At 39.7% G+C, this 21357-nt stretch overlaps 1 protein-coding gene across 6 annotated transcripts in view; it reads left to right on the top strand.

Moving 5' to 3' along the window:
• The window catches only part of vwc2l (von Willebrand factor C domain containing 2 like), a 359062-nt gene that overhangs the window by 50113 nt on the left and 287592 nt on the right, over positions 1–21357 (top strand). For all 6 annotated transcript variants that reach the window (XR_010000409.1, XM_062961027.1, XM_062961017.1 and 3 more), the window contains exon 3: positions 10888–11017. Coding sequence is in view for 5 of the 6 variants with exons in the window: in XM_062961027.1 (XP_062817097.1) it covers positions 10888–11017 (130 nt within the window). In the remaining variant the exon portion in view is untranslated. The remainder of the gene's footprint in view (positions 1–10887; positions 11018–21357) is intronic.

Below are 21357 nucleotides of genomic sequence, written 5' to 3'. Positions count from 1 at the left end.
TTGACAAAAATCCAAAAGACAATCCTTGATTTTGCCATTTTATATAAGGGACTCTATTTTACGACACCATGGTATACATTGTATACCATTCATGGATTTCAGTACCTATGGCAGTCCTCAAACCAAACCTCAGCGAATATCAAATATGAACCTGGCGAAGTAAGAGGGGAAAAAGTATGAATGCTTTCCTCAAAGGTAGAGCCTAAAAACATAAACGGTCTTTGGTTCATTGAAAAAAAGCAAAGGCTGATATGACAGGGTACAAAATTTCATAATAAATTTATTTTAAAACATATCCAGGAAAATGTGGTCAAGTTGTATAATGTTTTTTAAAATAGACAAATTTCTAGAATATGGCTCATAACAATTATCTGTTTTAAAAGGAACTATGCACCCTGATGGTGCAGCAAGTTAAACCGCTGAGCTGCTGAACTTGCTGACCGAAAGGTCAGCGATTCAAATCTGGGGAGCAGGGTGAGCTCCCGCTGTTAGTCCCAGCTTCTGCCAACCTAGCAGTTTGAAAAAATGCAAATGTGAGAAGACCAATAGTTACCAGGCCGGCGAGAAGGTAATGCCGCTCCATGTAGTCATGCCGGCCACATAACCTTGTAGGTGTCTACAGACAACACCGGCTCTTCAGCTTAGAAATGGAGATGAGCACCAACCCCCAGGGTCGGACACAACTAGACTTAATGTCAGGGGAAAACCTTTGCCTTTACCTATACATTTTTACTGATTGAACTCAACAGGCGTAATCTGAGTAAGCTCAGGACTCTTAGACTTGGGATGCATCTACACTGTAGAATTAATGCATTTGACACCACTTTTGCTGCCATGGCTCAATCCTATGGAATCATGGACTTTTTAGGTTTACAAAGTCTTTAGCTTTCTTTGCCAAAGGCTGCTAATGCTTCACCAATATAAATGGCCTGGAAGTAGATATGCAACCTGTCTTCCAGATCATGAGTAAATGTGTGTGGAGGGGGAATGAGTGGAGTAACACTTGATGGAGCTTTGCATTCTGCCAACATGATGTAGGATTTTGACCATGATTGTCTGATGCTGGAAAAAATCCCAGATAGAGGCTTGAGGAAGCAACTAAGGTGGGAAGTCTCATGTATGTGTGACTTTTCAAACACACTAATTTATTTTTCTGTCACTGCAATCAATCCTTATTTCCCCTCTTGAGGTGACTTCAAATCTGGAGCATAGGCACACACACCACCGGGGTTCTGTTGAATGAAGCACTGCCATGTTAAGAAAGAGGTTCCTTTTTCTTAAATGTGAAAAATCAAAGCAACCTGATAATGCTTTAGGCAGTGTATTTGTTTTGTTTCAGTGCCTTGGAAATATTGGTATGTTTCCTGGTCTTTCCCATCCAATTGGTACCTTGATTTTGTGGGTACATTTGAATGGGACCCAAGCAAGGCCCAATATATTGTCATTGCAGAGCAATGGCTGTGGTAGGCCCCACTGAGTTCAATGGAATGTATGTCCAGGCTAGGGTTTTGGGAATTACTGCCCTAATGGCTTTCCCCTAGGATTTACAGGAGTTTATTAGGATGGACACCTTCCCATGTTCCAGAGGCCTTAGGGAGTGGAATTATACCAGCTTGTGTCGACTTCTGCATACAACCCATCTGTTACACCAGCTTCACTGGCTGCCAGTCTGCTACCGAGCACAATTCAAAGTGTTGGCTTTAACCTATAAAGCCCTCAACGATTCTGGCCCAGCTTACCTGTCCAAACATATCACCCTTTATGAACCATCTCGGAGTTTAAGATCATCTGGAGAGGCCCTGCTCTCGGTCCGGCCTTCCTCGTAGGCATGATTGATGGGGATGAGAGACAGGACCTTCTCGGTGGTGGCCTCTTAGCTGTGGAATTCCCTCCACAGAGATATTAGATTAGCCCCCTCCCTCTTAATCTTTCGTAAGACCATAAAAACATGGCTTTGTGACCAAGCCTTTGGAGAACTTGTACAATAGACATATAGGGATTGATGTGTGCTTGTGGATTACGTGATTAATTGTGAATGCATTGTTTTAAATGTTTTAATTCTTTTAATGTATTTTATAACTCTCTTGTAACGTTGACTTGAATTGTACACTGTTTTTAAGGCATTGAATAGTTGTCTATATGTAAGCCGCCTTGAGTCCCCTCCGGGGTTGAGAAAAGCGGGGTAGAAATGTCATGAATAAATAAATAAAAGCTTTACATTCTTAGTAATGATACTGAGAATGGATGGTGGGCAAAAAAAATTGAGTGAGAAAACAAAAGACATCATAGTACTCAAAACCAGGCTTGGGTCTGAATCAATTTGAATGAAAATGATTTGTAGTTTTTGGTGGGCAGATTTATGAGATCTCCAAAAACAGAACAAAGAAGAGGGAGACGAAAAACCCAGCAAAATGGATTAAGGGAGCTGGATTTTATCAGTCTGGAAAGAGTTAAGTCTGCAATATATCTGTAGCAGGGATCTGCCCTGTCTTTTCTCTCCCCCCCCCCCCCCCAAGGCAGAATCAGCCTCGATCCATTTCTAATTGGAAAGTTCCCTTTTCCTCCAGAGATGGTCCTGGGAACTCACTTTCCCAGCAGCACTTGCATAGGGCGGGCATTGATAAGTTCCTCTCGGAGCATGATGGGAGTTGAAATTTCTCTCTGTGTGTTTCTCAGCCAATAAAAAGCTTGGTTGTGTCCATCATTCTCTGCTTCAAGTAACTTTCCAGTAAACAAAATGAGGGGTCAGTCGACAATGGACCCCAAAACGGCATGCCTTTTGGCCGAATTGCACACCTCTATTCAAAATCCAAACAAGGCTACTGAATTTGATGGCAAGAGAACTAAAGGTCAAGAAAAACTGCCAAACTGGTTCCAAAAATACTCTGAAGATTTGAAAAAAAAAAAGGTCCTTTACCTTTATGCCATCCACGGGTGAAATTTTCCTCCCCTCATCCTGACGCTTAATTCCAGTGTCATACAACACCGTATTTCTCTCCGGTGTCATTTCCAGATAACACGAACACCCAAGAAGCCCAAAAGATACATCTGTCACGTCTCATTTACTCAGAGCAAAGTCATTCAGTGGCATTTCCCTACAACTGCTGCTGCTCCTCTATGCCCTATCTCTGACACTACTGTGTAGCAGCATGGTAAACTCACCATTTCATTTCTTGACAAAATGAGTGTTAGATGATAGTGTGGGGGGGGGGAATCCCTTGGGATATGCTGATGAAGGGAGTCTTGTTACTTCTCCAAAGCAACTGAAAAGGTCTTAGTCACTAAGCTGTGTGTGTGTGGGGGGGGGGGGGGGCGAGGAGAATTTCTCACGTCTCTCCATTCTCTTCTCAGTGCTCTGGAATACAAAATGATGGGAAAATCCCAAGCAGGGACTTCGAACTGCAACTGTAATCAAGCAGGGTGATCTAATTCCTAGGCCCCTCTTTTAGTTTGAGGACTGCTGATTTTTATCTAAATTGCCAGTCATGAGGAACAGAGCAGTGATCAGGATTACCGACTGCAGACACTGAGAGAAAAAAGAGAGGAACCTTCAATTAGACTGTTTCAGGGCAGACATGAATTTCCTTGGTACTGATTATTTGATTCAAGTCATACAGAATCTGTGAGGTGACCTACAAAGAGCTTTATGCCTCCAAATCTTGCAGGGAGAGTGAAACCAAGGCAGGTTTGTAATTCAAGAATAGACTGGTACCTTTCCTTAGTTCGTAATCCAATGCCAATTAAAATGATTTTTGTAATTGGGGTCAGTGTAGACTCATGTAATGCAGTCTTTTACAGTAAAACATGGTTGAATGTGGTGTTTCAAGATGATATGACTTGCACTCTCCCGTCCCAGAGCTGTGATGCAATGAGGAGGATCAAGACCTCCACTACATGCAGTGGATCTCTGGTGCAATTCTCAAGTTGATTCCTTCGTCCAGGGGTTCTCAAAATGTGCACCGCAGAGCCCTTCAGGCTCCACGCATGATTGTGAGGGGCTCTTGGCACCATGCTGCTTCCCATATCCTCCTCTTTCCTCCTCCTCCACCTCCTCCAGAAACAGAAACAGCAGCATCCTCCCGGGGCACAGACCCTTTCTCCCCTGCCTCCCTCGCTGCCTCATCTTCTTTGCTTCCAAAATCCTATTTCCTTCCCACAGCTGGTGTGTGTGTGTGTACTCTGATTGTGCTTTTCCTGCATGGCAGAAAGGAATTCAACTGGATGGCCCCTGGGGTTTCTGTAATAGTAGTAGTAGTAGTAGTAGTAGTAGTAGTAATAATAATAATTGCAAAGGCTAGGTGGTCATCTGTTGGAGGTGCTTTGATTGTGCTTTTCCTGCATGACAGAATGGGGTTGGACTGGATAGCCCCTGGGGTTGCTCCTATCACTCTTATTATTACTACTATGATTACATAGAGTCTCACTTATCCAACACTTGCTTATCCAATGTTCTAGATTATCCAACGCATTTTTGTAGTCAACGTTTTTCAACACATTGTGATATTTTGGTGCTAAATTCGTAAATACAGTAATTACTACATAGCATTACTGCGTATTGAACTACTTTTTCTGTCAAATTTGTTGTATAACATGATGTTTTGGTGCTTAATTTGTAAAATCATAATCTAATTTGATTTTTAATAGGCTTTTCCTTAATCCCTCCTTATTATCCAACATATTCACTTTTCCTTAATAGGCTTTTCCTTAATCCCTCCTTATTATCCAACATATTCACTTATCCAACGTTCTGCCGGCCCGTTTATGTTGGATAAGTGAGACTCTACTGTACTAAAGAAGCTGGATTGCCATCTGCCAGGGGTGCTTTGTGCTTTTCCTGCATGGCATAAAGGGATTGACCTGGGGTGGTGGTGGTGGTGGTGGTGCTTCTTCTTCTTCTTCTTCTTCTTCTTCTTCTTCTTCTTCCTATTATTATTATTATTATTATTATTATTATTATTATTATTATTATTATTATTACAAAGGCTGGATGGCCATCGTTGGGGGTGCTTTGATTGTGCTTTTACTGCATGGCAGAAGGGGGTTCGACTGGATGGGCCCTAGGGTTACTCCTATTGTTGTTTTTGTTGTTGTTGTTGCTGCTATTGTTGTTATTAAGGCTAGATGGTCATCTGTTTGGGGTGCTTTGATTGTGCTTTTACTGTCTGGCAGAAAGGGTTGGACTGGATAGACACTGGAGTCTTCCACTGAAATACTGTTAAGTTTATGTTGATTAAAATGTTTATTTTTAATATTGTGTTGTTCCTTTTTTCTTTTTTGCACTACAAACAAGATACGTGCATAGGAATTTGTTCATGCTTTTTTCAATTAGTTCACATAAACACTCTCCATCTATCTGTTACTGGTCCAGCCCATCTGTCAAATTTTTAAATGCAATGCAGCCCCTGTGTCCAAAAATTTGCCCATACCTGTTATATATATACACACACACACACACACACACACACACACAGTAGAGTCTCACTTATCCAACACTCGTTTATCCAATGTTCTGGATTATCCAACGCATTTTTGTAGTCAATGTTTTCAATATATCATGATATTTTGGTGCTAAATTCATAAATACTGTAATTACTACATAGCATTACTGTGTACTGAACTACTTTTTCTGTCAAATTTGTTGTATAATATGATGTTTTGGTGCTTAATTGGTAAAATCATAACCTAATTTAATGTTTAATAGGCTTTTCCTTAATCTCTCCTTATTATCCAACATATTCGCTTATCCAACGTTCTGCCGGCCCATTTACATTCAATAAGCAAGACTCTACTGTATGTATGTATATATATATATACATAGAGAGAGAGAGAGAGAGAGAGAGAGAGAGAGAGAAAGAGAGAGAGATTGCTTTCTTGAGGCTCCACGAGAAACATTTGCTTCAAAAAGGCCACAGTGGCTTAAAATGTTTGAGAACCCTAACCTTAGGTCGTCCACAGTGATATTTACATAGTTAAGAAAATGAAATAGAACTTTGGCATAAGATTTCTAAAAATCTGAGTTTCCCCTAAAAGCTATTCCAATTGTTTTAAGAAGCATTTCTTTCAACAGACAATCTTTTGGTCCTTCTGCATTCTTGGCCTAGATTGGTGAGGACAAGGAAAAATTTATAGTGCTACCAACTATAAACAGTATGTTTTGAAAAACATTTCCTTGTCCAGTGGAATCTGTCTGATTTCAGGTAATGGTCTGAAGTTTTAAACGATTTATCAATTTCCTGCTGTGGTAGCCGAGGAAGAGAGTTGATTTCAGATTTTTCAGTGAGACACATAGTTGAACAGAAGCATTAACACAACCCCCTCCTCCTACAAACAAGAGCATGCTACGCTATCCCGAATGATCTCTCACATGACATTGCACTACGATTACATATTCACTGCTATGTCCACACCCTGTGAGATTCTCCTGCGATTTGTAGTCTGATTAGAGGCACCAGAGAATAATTCTCTGGATGAGAATTTTAAACATCCTCTCCTCAATTGCCAATTCCAGAATTTCAAGGGATGCAGACAAGGCAGTTAGAGTGGGATAATGCTATACTTGTGTAATATGGCATATCCCCAACTTGCACTCAATTTCTTTCTTTCTTCCTTTCTTTCTTTCTTTCTTTCTTTCTTTCTTTCTTTCTTTCTTTCTTTCTTTCTTTCTTTCTTTCTTTCTTTCCCTCTCATCCCCCTCCCTCTCTTTCTTTCTTTCTTTCTTTCTTTCTTTCTTTCTTTCTTTCTTTCTTTCTTTCTTTCTTTCTTTCGGTATAACAAAACAACTCTATAGTATAAAATATAACAATAGTAATCTCTATAAGACAGAGATCATATGCTACCTAGAAGGGTGGTTCAGGACTCAGAGGTTGCTGTAAACTAATCTCCATGCTTGCGGAGAGCGAAGTCTGTAGGCAGCAAGATAATTGGGAAGCTCTGTCTACCATAGTTGCTTTCAGTCAGCAGCATGCCTGGAAAGAGAGCAATCCAGAAGAATGGCAGACACTAAGTCCTTTCCTTTCCCTAATTGGATACTGAAGTTGATATGGAGATACATTATCCCAAAAGCTAGCAGTGTAAACTTCCTCCCTTCCTCCAACAGAATAGAAAAGGGACAACTTGACTATAAGCCTCCGGGGATGTGGATGAAGAGGAGCAAATGCCACAGATTTCAGCCAAAAGTCAATTGGCCCACTGACAGAGCATACATCTTCATCAACGTGCTTAGCACATGACAAAAAAACTTCTTTTCCTAGACATGTTAACGCATCCAGATTCTCAATCAGCAGCTGGGAAGGTGGATGATCTGTACCCAGCAGCCTCTACCTGTACTTAAGCCTTCAAGGCAAAGGTGGTGCACAAGGAGGAACTGTAACCCACTTGTGAAATAGCTAAAAAGGACTAATGCTGGTTTAATCTAGAAATTACACCACCATAAGCCACTAATTAGATTTTAGCCTCTCTCTCAATCTCTGTCCCATACATATCATTAAAGGATGGTGATCTTTAGATATCCACCAGGAAGTTGTTTATGAAATATAGGCAGTCCCCAAGTTATGAACATGATAGATTCTGTAGGTTTGTTCTTAATAAATAATAATAATAATAATAATAATAATAATGACAAGAACAACAATAACACAGTCCTAGACACTTGAGAAGTGTTCGACTTGTGATTTTGTGATACAAAATCCAGCATATCTATCTTGTTTGCTGTGTCATAATAAAATAATAATAATAATAATAATAATAATAATAATAATAATAATAATAAAAACACACAGTCCTAGACACTTGGGAAGTGTTAGACTTGTAATTTTGTGATATGAAATCCAGCATATCTATCTTGTTTGCTGTGTCATAATAATAATAATAATAATAATAATAATAATAATAATAATAATAATAATATACCAGGTGACAGTCGAATTGATGAAAAACAACAAGAAAAACTCAGCCATTATCAGAACCTCAAGATTGAACTTCAAAGACTCTGGCAGAAACCAGTACAGGTGGTCCCAGTGATATCGGCACACTGGGTGCCATGCCAAAAGATCTCAGCCAGCATTTGGAAACAATAGACATTGACAAAATTACGATCTGCCAACTGCAAAAGGCCAACTTACTGGGATCTGCGTGCATCATCTGAAAATACATCACACAGTCCTAAACGCTTGGGAAGTGTTTGACTTGTGATTTTGTGATACGAAATCCAGCATATCTATCTCGTTTGCTGTGTCAGACTATGTCGTTGTGTCAATAATAATAATAATAATAATAATAATAATAATAATAATAATAATAATTTATTTGTATACCGCTCTATCTCTCCGAGGGGACTCAGGGTGGTTTCCATCATAGGTAAAACATTCAATTATCAGAACAATTAGCACAACATACAACACAACCATAATAAAAACATCAACACAATTACTATTAGCACAACATATAACACAACCATAATAAAAACATCAACGCAATTACTATTACAACATATTCAATTAAAGTTAAACTCAGGTTGAATTTGCAAGTCGGAACAGGTACATTTTTAATTGTAACTCCAGCCAATATATATAGAGAGAGAGGAGGGGAGAGATATTGTGCTTTGGATAGCATAGGGAAAGGTTAACACCCCTGTGGTGTTTGTTTTGCTGTCTGTGCCCCTGTTCAGAAAATTTCACCCCACTTTCTGTCCCTGTGATACTTGGATTTTGAAACATTTGGCTTGTTGTTGAAACAAGGATTGGTGATCAAACTTCAGTGGAGACACCTTTTCCACATGGTAACTCTTTCATGAGTGAATTTCCCTTTTTAGAGGAAGATTTCTCTCATTCCTGTTATCTCATCTCCGTTCTTAATTATGAGTTGTTTATAAGTTGGATGCTTGTAACTCAGGGAATCGCTGTAAGCACAGACTTATGATGCGTAACCACCTACGGTAAGCAGATTCTGAAATGTTATCATTGTGAGCAAATATTATAGAGAAATTTGTACTGTAAATAAAAGGTAGGAGTGTCTACTACCCATGAAGCAAAGAAACTAGAATATGGGTTGTGCCACTAAAAAAAGAAGTACATGGCTATCCCTCATTCATTTGTTTTTTAACACCCTTGCTTGACTGCATTTGCTCCTTGTGGCTTTTGTAATTCCTCCACTTTTCGGCATCCTTGTTCATATATACATACAGGAGCACAGCTTAAGGGCTTCACTCTCCTTGGAAGCTTTGGTCTCCTTGGAAGCCTAAACCAACAGATTTAATACCATCTGCTGTATTCTTAAAGTGAGGCAATGCTGTGCAATTTGCACCTGTTTGAATGAAGCAACTTATATTATGTGTGCAGTCAGGTCTTGCACCAAAGAAATACTCTCAGTTGTATTGCTCATACTCGATAGAGAAAGCACGTTGAATCAGTAGGACGTATATATAAGTGTTGATCCATCATTCTGCAACTGTTATTGGATCTACTCTATGCCCCTTCCACACAACTGAAATAAATCCCACATTATCTGCTTTGAACTGGGATATATGGACTTGGACAGCATGGTCTTGGATATTCCAGTTCAAAGCAGATATTGTGGGTTGTTCCCTCTTTATATTCTGGGTTATATGACTGTGTGGAAGGGCCTTTAGTTGGAATTAACCAATATTTATTTGTTTGTTTGTTTATTTACTGCATTTATATCCCGCCCTTCTCACCTTAAAGGGGACTCAGAGAGGCTTACGAATTATATGCCCAAACAATATGTTATATTATTAGGCAAAGGTAAAGGTTTCCCCTGATGTTAAGTCCAGTCGTGTCTGACTCTGGGGGTTGGTGCTCATCTCCATTTCTAAGCCAAAGAGCCAGCATTGTCCATAGACACCTCCAAGGTCATGTGGCCGGCATGACTGCATGGAGCGTCGTTACCTTCCTGCCAGAGCAGTACCTACTGATCTACTCACATTGGCATGTTTTCGAACTGCTAGGTTGGTAGGAGCTGGGGCTAACAGCGGGCGCTCACTCCGCTCCCCACATTCAAACCTGTGACCTTTTGGTCTGCAAATTCAGCAGCTCAGCGCTTTAACACACTGCGCCACCGGCAGCTCCTGTTACATTAATAGCATAGCACAATATTAGCATTATATATTACTATATTGTACTACATCACTGTAATATTATTAGTAATATTATATGTAATATATAATATATAATTAATATTATTATATTTATAATTAGTATTATATTGTATTACATTATAATATTATTATCAATATTATATGTATATACAATATATTATTGTACATTATATTTTATATATTTTATATAATATATATCATTAGCATAGGATGTTACTGGGGGGAAGGGCTCCCAACTGATGGCACAATATGATTTGGGCTTATATATGAAGAAAATATCACATTAGATGCAAAGGATGTGATGCGCATTTGTGAAAGAACAAAGTGCTTACATGCTGCAAGGAGATCCATTCCAGGTAACCTGACTCCTTGAAATGTTTAAACCTCTTGCAATTTAAGTTTTAAAACAACTGTGTATGTCAATGTTTCTGTGTGTGCGTGTGTATGTGTGTATGCGCAAAAGGAATCACCTGGTTTGCCTTGTGTGCTTTGTAAAAACTTAAGCCTAGGAGATTGTATGACTTGAAGAGGTGAAATGACCTGTGTATTTCTCCTCCTTCTGCAAAGTCACAGCTAGAAGCATATCCATATATTATCAATTGAATGATAGAGGAAACCATTAAAAATCTAGACTGAGGTAAAGGCCATGTTTCTATCCTGTGGGATTAATGTCAGGTATTTCATTTTTAAAGTATGGTAGTGTTTAAGAATAAAATATCTCGAGATATTGAGCTGCTAGAAGGGTGAAAATTGGCTAATTGTAGCTTTGTTCCTAGCCCTCTCCATGTGAATGGTGTCGCTGTGAGCCCAGCAATGAAGTTCACTGCGTTGTAGCAGACTGTGCCGTCCCTGAATGTGTCAACCCAGTCTATGAACCGGAGCAGTGTTGTCCAGTCTGCAAAAATGGTAAGCATTCAACACATGAAAAAGCATAATGTCATAAAAATATGAGGGTTTTTAAAATATGCACCCATTTAAAAGCCCAATTTCATTAGGGAAGGCTAAGATTTGCAAGTATAGTTTCAGACAGAACATGTATAGTAATAGTATTGCTCCATAAACAGCTTTATTAGGGGATATATGAGCTGACAGAGTAACATGTCCTAATGCCATGGTACAACTTTCAGTACTAAATTATTATTTTTTTAATAAAAAATTCTGGAGTACCTTCCTGTTCTCTAGTATGTGGAATCCCTGGAATGCTTTCAAGGGTAATGAGGGAAGTAGTGAGTGAGTGCTTAGGATAATGTGCCTGAGACCTCCAGCCTCTATGGATTTGGTGGATGGCCTGGGGAACCTGAGTGATAGCTATGAGAGAGACAAGCTGGATGTACACTGTCATATAATCCAAATTATCAAATCAGATAATCCACATTATCTGCTTTGAATTGGATTATATGAAGCCTTTCTACACTGCCATATAATCCAGATTATCAAATCTGATAATTGATATTATCTGCCTTGAACTGGATTATATGCATCTACACTGCCATATAATCCAGTTTAAAGCAGATAATCTGGATTGTATATGGCAGTGTAGATCCAGTCACAGATAGCAGGGAATACAGCGGTAATCAATCTGGTACTGTTCTATTATCTGGGTGGAGGCCACAAGGGGATGCTAGAGAGAGAAGAGTACTCCACTTTATGGGGGTGAAGGAGTAAAACCATTTCCCCTGTTTTCCTGTTATTCCCCCCACCCATGTCCCCATCATGGAAACAACCCTCGTTTATGATATGGAAAATGTGGAGGGGGAATAACCAACAAAAATGGGGGAAATTATTTTTCTCCTTCAAATCCCCTTCCTCCCTGTAAAATGGACAATCCTTTTCTCTCTAGCACCCTCTAGTGGCCTCTGCCCAGATAATGGAACAGTACCATAAATCCAGCTCCACAAAACACTAACTGAGACAACTGGAATGTCTGGATATTTTCCTTTGAACCTTAACTTTAAATAAGGACATTTATTTATCACAGTCTATGATTAATGTTTCCATTGTTGAGGTAGATTTAATTCTAGATGAGTCATGGATGACACACACTGGCTCAGTTCACAACTGGATTTAAGGGTGAAATAGGCTGGAATCCATAACAGGGGTCTTGAAGATACTGCAAAATTCTTGGAGGTGTCTCCCTCCCAAGCCTCAATAAAGAAAACAGCTGTGTTTATTATACTTCCAGTTATGACATAATGGCCTCTATCACAACCATTAATAATAACTTAATTAGGTGGAATATCTATTCCTGTGCTCCCACACTATTGGTATTGTCATAGAAGCCCAATATACCTGGTGCTACTGACTGGATGTGTCATGCTGCAAGACAAGGAATACAGTTTGCACTCAGAGTCATTGAGCAAACTGAGACAACTTTCTAAGAAGAAATATATGCCTTGCTATGCCCTATAGAAAATAAATTTTATATGTGGGTCTCAGATAGCCATGAACTGTTCACGTGGAATGAAGCTTCAGTGAGCCGTCTGTAGCCCTAACATTTGCCTAGCTTAAGGCTTTGCAAATACGCAAACCTTGCTCTTTTTCTCTTCTCTTGGGATATTGTGAACTGTGAAATTCAGCCCCATCTCTGCTAGGTAAATCAGGCTATCCTTGAGCTGCAAAACCTCTAAATCCCTTTAACTTAGCATATTAATTATTGACAGTTTTAATGGGAATTACATCTAAGGCATTATTATTACTGGCATCTGCTGAAGATGTTTTAGGTCCATGATTCTTCCTTAAACTGGTTGAATATCCCTAAGTCCTCATGAATCTATGATCCTGTTGGTGTTATGAATCTCTAAGCTCCTATCGACACTATACATGTGCATAAATAGAAATGAACCAAAGCAAGTTCTCCTCCCAAATGCTTGATGTTACAAGAAAGATATAATTTTTTAAAATCAGAACATGGTTTGCCGATCTAGGAGAAGAGCTATAAGAAATACGATCAACAATGATTCATGTTGATGTTATCACCTTTCCATTTAAAAAGCCCATTCTTCCACCATCCTGCCATTGATAGTGTAACCTCTGGCCTTCTGGCTCCTTTACAACATGGCTGAATAAACTTTCCAAGACTTAAAGCGAGCACAATGTCTTTAGTGGGAACTGCAATTATACAGAATACTATAGTAATTACCCATGAGAGCTAAAGGCATAAATAATGCAACCATTACCCTCTTTGAGTCCAAAGAGAAAACTGAAGAGGTCTCGCTTTCAAACATTATAGTCCGCCAGCCTGAATATTCTTTTTATCCCACAAAGGGCTAGATGCGTCGGCATTCCTTCTCGGCAAACAGCTTAAACTACAGGACATCCACAGCAAACGGAGAACACATAATTGCAGCTTGAAGGGCATCAGACTGTGGCAGCGATGCAAATATAACAAATGCTAGGTATATACACAATGAACACGTACACACAAGATGATTCTCCAGCCCCTTGTTAAATCAGTTATGCACCTATACATCAATTAAATATATAATGCAGAAAGTGATAAAAGGCCATTAATATTATTTGTCTACCCAACAGAAAACTAGCCAATTTCTACTGCCCATTTCTACCTCCCTTGCTTCCTCCTACATAAACAAAATATATTTGGGTAGTGTTGCTAATGGGCAGAAAGCAGTGAGTGTGCTTAAAGCATTGTGAAAGATGCACTTTAGCCCTGGAGGAGTGTGCAGACATATGAGCCAGCAAGGAAGGGGAAAGTAGCTTTTAATCATCTTCATTTGCTTGTCTCTTTCTTTGTTTAAACATTTCCAAAAGAACATTGCGCTTTAGGGCTTTAGGCAGAAACAACACAATCCTGTTGCACTCAAAAATAAATCCCACTTCGTTCAGTGGGATTTACTCCATAGCACATCTGTTTAGAATTGTAGCCTAAACGTAAAGAAAAAAAAAAGACTGTACAGGTAAGCAAGAGGACTTGAATCCCTTGGCGGAGTATTGTTGTGACGCACTAGCAAAGCCACAATCTGACCTGCACTCACTTTTCACAGTCAGTCACCTGTTTGGGGCATGCCACTTTTCTCCTACAATATAACATCACATTTAAAAAAAATGGCTTGGGAAAAATACAGTTTCCTTGCCACAGAAATGCTACTACAGTAGAATCTCGCTTATCCAACATAAACAGGCCGGCAGAATGTTGGATAAGCAAAAATGTTGGATAATAAGGAGTGATTAAGGAAAAGTCTATTAAATGTCAAATTACATTATGATTTTACAAATTAAGCACCAAAACATTATGTTTTACAACAAATCAACAGAAAAAGCAGTTCAGTACATGGTAACGTTATGTAGTACTGTAATTACTGTATTTACAAATTTAGCACCAAAACATGGCAATGTATTGAAAACATTGACTACTAAAAAATTGATTACAAATAAAGATAAAGGGAAAGGTTTCCCCTGACGTTAAGTCCAGTCGTGTCCAACTCTGGGGGTTGGTGCTCATCTCCATTTCTAAGCCGAAGAGCCGGCATTGTCTGTAGACACGTCCAAGGTCATGTGGCTGGCATGACTGCATGGAATGCTGTTACCTTCCCACCGGAGCAGTACCTATTGATCTACTCACATTTGCATGTTTTCGAACTGCTAGGTTGGCAGAAGCTGGAGCTAACAGCGGGCGCTCACTCCACTCCCCGGATTTGAACCTGGGACCTTTCGGTCTGCAAATTCAGCAGCTCAGCGCTTTAACACACTGGGCCACCGGAGGCTCCACAAATAAAGATATAATCGCATAAAATGGACTTACAGTAACAACATTGTCAGAAGTTAAATCCGTAAAAAGTTCAGTCCTGTGAAGGTTTTTAAAAATCTGTGATTCTTGCCTGCCTAGAGAAACAGCTGTGGATCTGGGCTGGAGGTAGCCTGCGTTGGATAATATAGAATGTTGGATGAGCGAAGGTTGGATAAGCGAGACTCTACTGTATCTGGATCCAGATCTCCCAATGGAAATGATCATAATGTGGTTTTCATCAGAAAGTTTGCCACAATAATAGTTTCTACCAGCAAGACCCCTTTTGTTAGCTTTGATGTTTTATTTCACCATGGGAAAAATACCTTGTGTGCAAATCAGACAAAAGCCAACAGCGTATCTCTGCTTTTCATCTGGATGCTAGCCACAACATAGGCAAGGCAGTGGGAAAGTACCCAAAGGATGAAGCTTGACAGAGGGAGATAACTAAGGGAGGCAGAGACGAAACCAGGCACCTCTCTTTGGACTGCTGGAAATGCAAGAACACTCAGCACTGAAATGTGAAGAATGCCTCACAGCGGGCAATAGTAATAGGATTAGATCATTTGAGTGACCTAAAGTGACCTCCCTACCCATCCTGATTCCTCTGTGATATAAACTGATACTCTTAGGGATGGTTGTCCACCCCTTGACTTTCCAAGAGATAGCTAGGGACCTCATCCTACAGACAATTGGGAAGCAAAGGGAATCTTAGAGAACTTTCTTAATCCGTTCCCTGCTATCTTTCCCTGTCTCCTGGGATGGCTGACCATCCCATATCCTTTACTGTCCTTTCCCATGTTTCCTCTGCTTCCTCCTCATTTTATTGAGTCAGGAATTGGATATAGATATAGAGTCTTATCTCCATTTTCATTTGCTGGATATACAGATTCCCATGGGCCGTGCATCATGGGATGGCTTCTGTGGAACTATTTTGCCAGCCTATTAAAACAGAGGAGCCCCAGTGGTACAGTGGGTTAAACCGCTGAGCTAATGAACTTGTTGACTGAAAGGTCAGCGGTCTAGAGAGTGGGTGAGCTCCTGCTGTTAGCCCCAGCTTCTGCCAACCTAGCAATTCAAAAACATGCAAATGTGAGTAGATCAATAGGCACCAATCCAGCGGGAAGGTAATGGCGCTCCATGCAGTCATGCCGGCCACATGACCTTGGAGGTGTCTACAGACAACGTCTGCTCTTTGCCTTAGATGTGGAGATGAGCACCAACCCCCAGAGTCGGACACGACTAGACAATGTTAGGGAAAACATTTACCTTTATCTTTTATTAAAACGGAGAGAAGACTACATGGGATGAAGTCATAAATTAGATCAGCGACCTGTTAACTCCTATACTAGAATGGAGTTTCTACAATAAAGCTTAATTTCTTTCTCCAAGTCATTGGTGTGTTTGCTACTTATATCAAGATCTCAAACCCCTGAATACATTCTAACATGGATGAAACTCTTTTATATGATGGTGCTGAAGCTCAGGCACAATGACGAAATATGTGCTCTGTAAACTGCCCTACTCCAGGTAGGATTGTAATTGGAACTAACCATGGGATTAAGACAGGGCTCGTGCTATAGTTACATTGTTTCAGGCTCCAGCAATCTTTGAACTACAACTCCCACAATCTCTCATCATTGATCATGCTGGCTGACGCTTCTGGGAGACAAGATTCCATAACTTCTGAAGGATTACATTGGCATTGCTTCCGTAATTTTACAGTGATTCTACCTGAGGAGTGGGTTAAGGTAAAGGGAAGAACAGTGAGCTAAAGTTAATCAATTTTAAAACAATGTTGCCTCCCATAGCTTTGAGACACTCAGGCATCTCCTTGTAATCACAAGAAACTGCACAGGTTTTTCAGAAAAGCTGTGCCATTTGCCCAGAAAAAATACAGACTTCCTGAAAGTACACAGCTACTCCTGAGAACTGTGCGATGTTCCCTGCAACTGTGCAACTTTTACTATAGAAAGTGTATTTTCAGGGAACCACGTGTGTGTTTTATAAAAGGATACTGGGGTTCTTTTTACATAGTAAGAAGCAATGCTACAAAAGAAGAAGAAAAAATGCAGAACAAAAATGTTGCACAACAAACTATATGGCTATTTCTTGTGCAACATTGTTGGATTCGTGTTTCACATTTTTGTTATGATGATGATGATAACAACAACAATATTAACATTTGCAAAATGAACAGTATTGCACAAAACATAGCCACATGTTTTTTTTTCTTGTGCTACACTGTTGATTTTGGAAAACATTGCTGCTTTCTACATAATACAGTGTTGCACAACAAATGTATTGTGTCCAGCAAAACCATACATGGGCTCTAGCTCCCATTGCATTGAGTTTCTTTCCTGCTACATGGTATTTGAGTTGTACAAGTTTCAAATTGGCAAAGGCTGCCGTCATCATGTCAAATGCTTCAGTGTGTTGCTTGTATAGTAACGGGTGCAATTTAATTTTTCATTTTCTATCCTTTTCTAAAGTAAATAGCAAGACACAACACAAGTGGAGGAAAGGATTTTTTCATCCTTGGGAAGCTTTGTTGTTTTCTGTACATAGTTTAGAAATGAAAGAAAAAGAAACAGAGTATAGATTTTGACTGCAAAGCCATCAATGAAATCTTCAAAACCTGCACAGTTCATGTTATATCAGAAGCAAAACAAAGATTCCCATCATGTGTAACAACTTTTGCTGTCCATTTCTCTTTCACATAAGATTTTTGAGGCATCAGAAAATCCCAATTTAATCCTAGTCAGGAAAATGATGAATTTCTGTTCCAGACCTACTTTATGCCTGGTGCATAAAATCAGGTTAAATTGTAGTTTCCTTATAACACTTACTTTTAACAAATCATCGCCTCTCAGCCTAAACTTCTTTATAGGGCTTTTATTAGGATAAAAACTAAGGTGCGGGGAGGAGAAAAATAGTATACAGTACTCTTAGATCAATGCAATGAAAATAGAAAAGATATAGTTGGAAACAACATAATTTCATAAAGAAATCTATGCATTCCAGTGTGTGGGGGGGTGCGTTTTAATGTGAATGGAATATTACGAGGGTTGAATAAAAAGTAATGCCTCCACCTTCATAGTCCTCAACAGATAGCAGTACTAGCTTGTTCAGTAGATTCTCCTCTACAGTTCCATCTGGCAGGAAGCCTTAGCATTGAACGGTTGTGTTGTTCAAGTGAGAAGTATGGAACCCTGCGCAGACAGTCGGTCAATGCAACTTAAGCAATGTGCAGTCACTGAATTCTTGACAGCCGAAGATGTCACCCCAAAGGAGTTTCTTCAGAGAATGCAAGCTGTTTATGATGATTGTGTTGATGTGAGTACTGTGCATCGTTGGGCGAGTAAGTTTAAAGATGTTGAGGTGGAAACATCTGATTTTCGTGACAAAGAGTTGGACATCCTGTGACAGCAACCACCGAGTTTCACAATCAAAAGGTTGACAGATTGATTCAGGACATCGTTGTATCACTCAGAGAGAAATTTCAAGCATAATCGGCATTTCACAAGAACGTGTGGGTCACATTATTGCTTTGCTTGGCTATCGGAAGATCTGTGCATGATGGTACTGTGAGACGCTGGTTGCGGAAAAAGAGTGTCGACTTCTTCCGTGACAGCTTCAGAAAACTTGTTAGAATCATAGAATCATAGAATAGTAGAGTTGGAAGAGACCACATGGGCCATCTAGTCCAACCCCCTGCTAAGAAGCAGGAAATCGCATTCAAAGCACCCCCGACAGATGGCCATCCAGCCTCTGCTTAAAAGCATTGTTGTTCATTGTTGGCAGAAATGTATCCAATTGTTTGGTGATTATGCAGAAAAGTGAATAGTGGTAGTTAAAGAGAACATTCTAAGGATTATTTCTGTTTGATTTATTAAAATATTCCCATCCAAATCCAAGTAACGAAGGAGGAGGCATTACTTTGTTAATGTGGGATTTGTGTATAGATAGTGTTTAAATGAAATTTGTATCTTTCCAGTATTGCATAATGATTGCATCATCCAGAGTGTACTATAGTCTGGAAAGAGTTAATTGCTAAGAAGCTGTGATGTCCGTTTGTCTTGTACAGTAAAACTTTGTATATAGTTTTACCAAAGTCTCTGGATGTCACTTCATTCTGCGTCCCACTGACTCCATCCAACTGCTGCTGCGCAGTGTAAATTACTCTGACATACTTTTCATTCAACCCTTGTATTCTGCAAAAGAGCCTCACAAACAAAACAGCTAGTAAATCTATCCTAGTATGTATTTATTTATCATGTCAGAAGTGAACTGGGGGTACAGTTGTAATGTATTTAAAAACACAAAGTTAAAAAACTTGACATTATACTAGATTGGGCATGTGGCAGGGCTCAGGCTGTATTGTAATAGGTGGTTTGTGGTTTGCTCTTCTCCACACTCGCATGTCATGGACTCCACTTTGTGGACCCATTTCTTAAAGTTGGCTCTGCATCTCGGGGTGCCAGAGCGCAGTCTGTTCAGTGCCTTCCAAGTCACCCAGTCTTCTGTGTGCCCAGGAGAGAGTCTCTCATTTGGCATCAGTCACTGACTGAAGTTCTGTTTTTTCACCTGCCACTTTTGGACTCTTGCTTGCTGAGGTGTTCCTGCGAGTATCTCTGTAGATCTTAGAAAACAATTTCTTAATTTAAGCCATTGGCGTGCTGGCTGATATCCAATCATAGGGTAGGCTGGAGATGTTACTGCCTTGGTCCTTTCATTATTGGCTGCTACTTCCTGGTGGATGTCAGGTAGTGCAATACTGGCTAAGCAGTATAATTTCTCTAGTGGTGTGGGGCGTAGACATCCTGTGATAATATGGCATGTCTCATTAAGGGACATATCTACTGTTTTATCGTGGCGAAATGTGTTCCATGCTGGGCATGCATATTCATCAGCAGAGTAGCAAAGCCCAAGGGCAGATGTCTTCACTATGACTGATTGTGATCCCAGGCTGTGCTAGTCAGCTTTCATATGATATTATTTCTAGTGCCCACTTTTTGTTTGATAGTCAAACAGTGCTTCTTGTAGGTCAGAGCATAGTCCAGAGTGACTCCCAGGTATTTTGGTGTGCTGCAATGCTACAGTGATATTCCTTCCCAGGTAATCCTCAGAGCGTGAGATGCTTGCCTGTTCTTAAGGTGAAAAGCACAGGTCTGTGTTTTAGATGAAATAGGAATCAGCTGGTTTTCCCTGTAATAGGCAGTAAGAGCACCTAAAACTTCGGAGTGCTTTAGGTGCTCTTACTAGTATAGCACTCTTCTAGGGCTATACCATTATATATTACATGGTTATCTTCATATGATTTTGAGGAGTCCACTCCTGATACTCCGAGGGAGAGGGTGAAAAAGTAATCAAAAGAAAGGAGATAGAGAGAAGAAAAACAGTATGACTAAATGTCACATTGTTAGCAAGTTTCAAAACCAAAGAAAACAAATCAGAAATAAAAAGGAAGAGAAAATATATTTCATATCAAAAATGCTTGACTGCAATATTTTTTCTCATTTCAAGGAAATCAGAGATGAAGAAGAAATTAAGCTCCTTTAAAGGAGATTTCTATATGTCTGTGTGAGAACAAGAAAAAATGCCCATTGGGTTGAAGTCAATTTGCTGACTACATATGGCTGAGGGAAGACAGAGAGGCAGGATATTGGGACTCTTTAAGACCAGCTTAAGAATCTGGGAACCCAAGGACTAATTGTAACAGTTCTGGTTATCTTTCACTACAGTCTATAAAATACATGAAATTTTGAAGAAGCAGTCAACAGATAAAAACAGATTTTGGTACTGTTCCATTATCTGGGCGGAGGCTACAAGGGGGTGCTAGAGAGAGAAGATAGTCCATTTTATGGGGATAGAAGGTGGATTGAAGGAGTAAAACCATTTCCACCTGTTTTCCTGTTATTCCCCCCACCCATGTCCCTGTCGTGGAATCAACCCCTGTTTACGAAATGGGAAGTTTGGAGGGGGAATAACCAGCGAAAATGGGGAAAATGCTTTTCCTTCAACCCCCCCCTCCTAAAATGGACGATCCTTCTCTCTCTAGTACCCAGATTTTTTGTCAACATCATGTATGAAAGCAAAACTTTAATGATTACTCCATTTCAGCCCTAACTATTTCTAGATAGGTATCATAGGTCCTGTACCTCAACAAATGTAGCTTTAGGCAACTTGGAGAGTTGGGGATATATAATCTAAATATGCTCAGAGACACCTTTGTCATTTTATCTGCAGAGCAGAGGTATTGATAATGAATTTCTGGTAGGACCAAAGAAATATATGACTGTGGCAACATTCTGAGCATTATCATTGTATCCAACAGGAATCTATAATCAACAAATGCTCCTGTGGTGTACATTTTGATGATAAATATGAATTTAAAGTAACCGCAGGAATTTTGCAATTAAGAAAGACCCCTGCAGCATTTTGCTGTGGTCTCTGCACTAAGTAGGTTGGCCAGGCTGCTTGGGAAATTGTTGTGGCTATTAAA

The sequence above is a fragment of the Anolis carolinensis genome, chromosome 1 (assembly GCF_035594765.1).
Source record: "Anolis carolinensis isolate JA03-04 chromosome 1, rAnoCar3.1.pri, whole genome shotgun sequence".
In the NCBI taxonomy this organism is placed as follows: Eukaryota; Metazoa; Chordata; class Lepidosauria; order Squamata; family Dactyloidae; genus Anolis; species Anolis carolinensis.
This window is presented reverse-complemented; position numbering and strand designations above follow the sequence as displayed.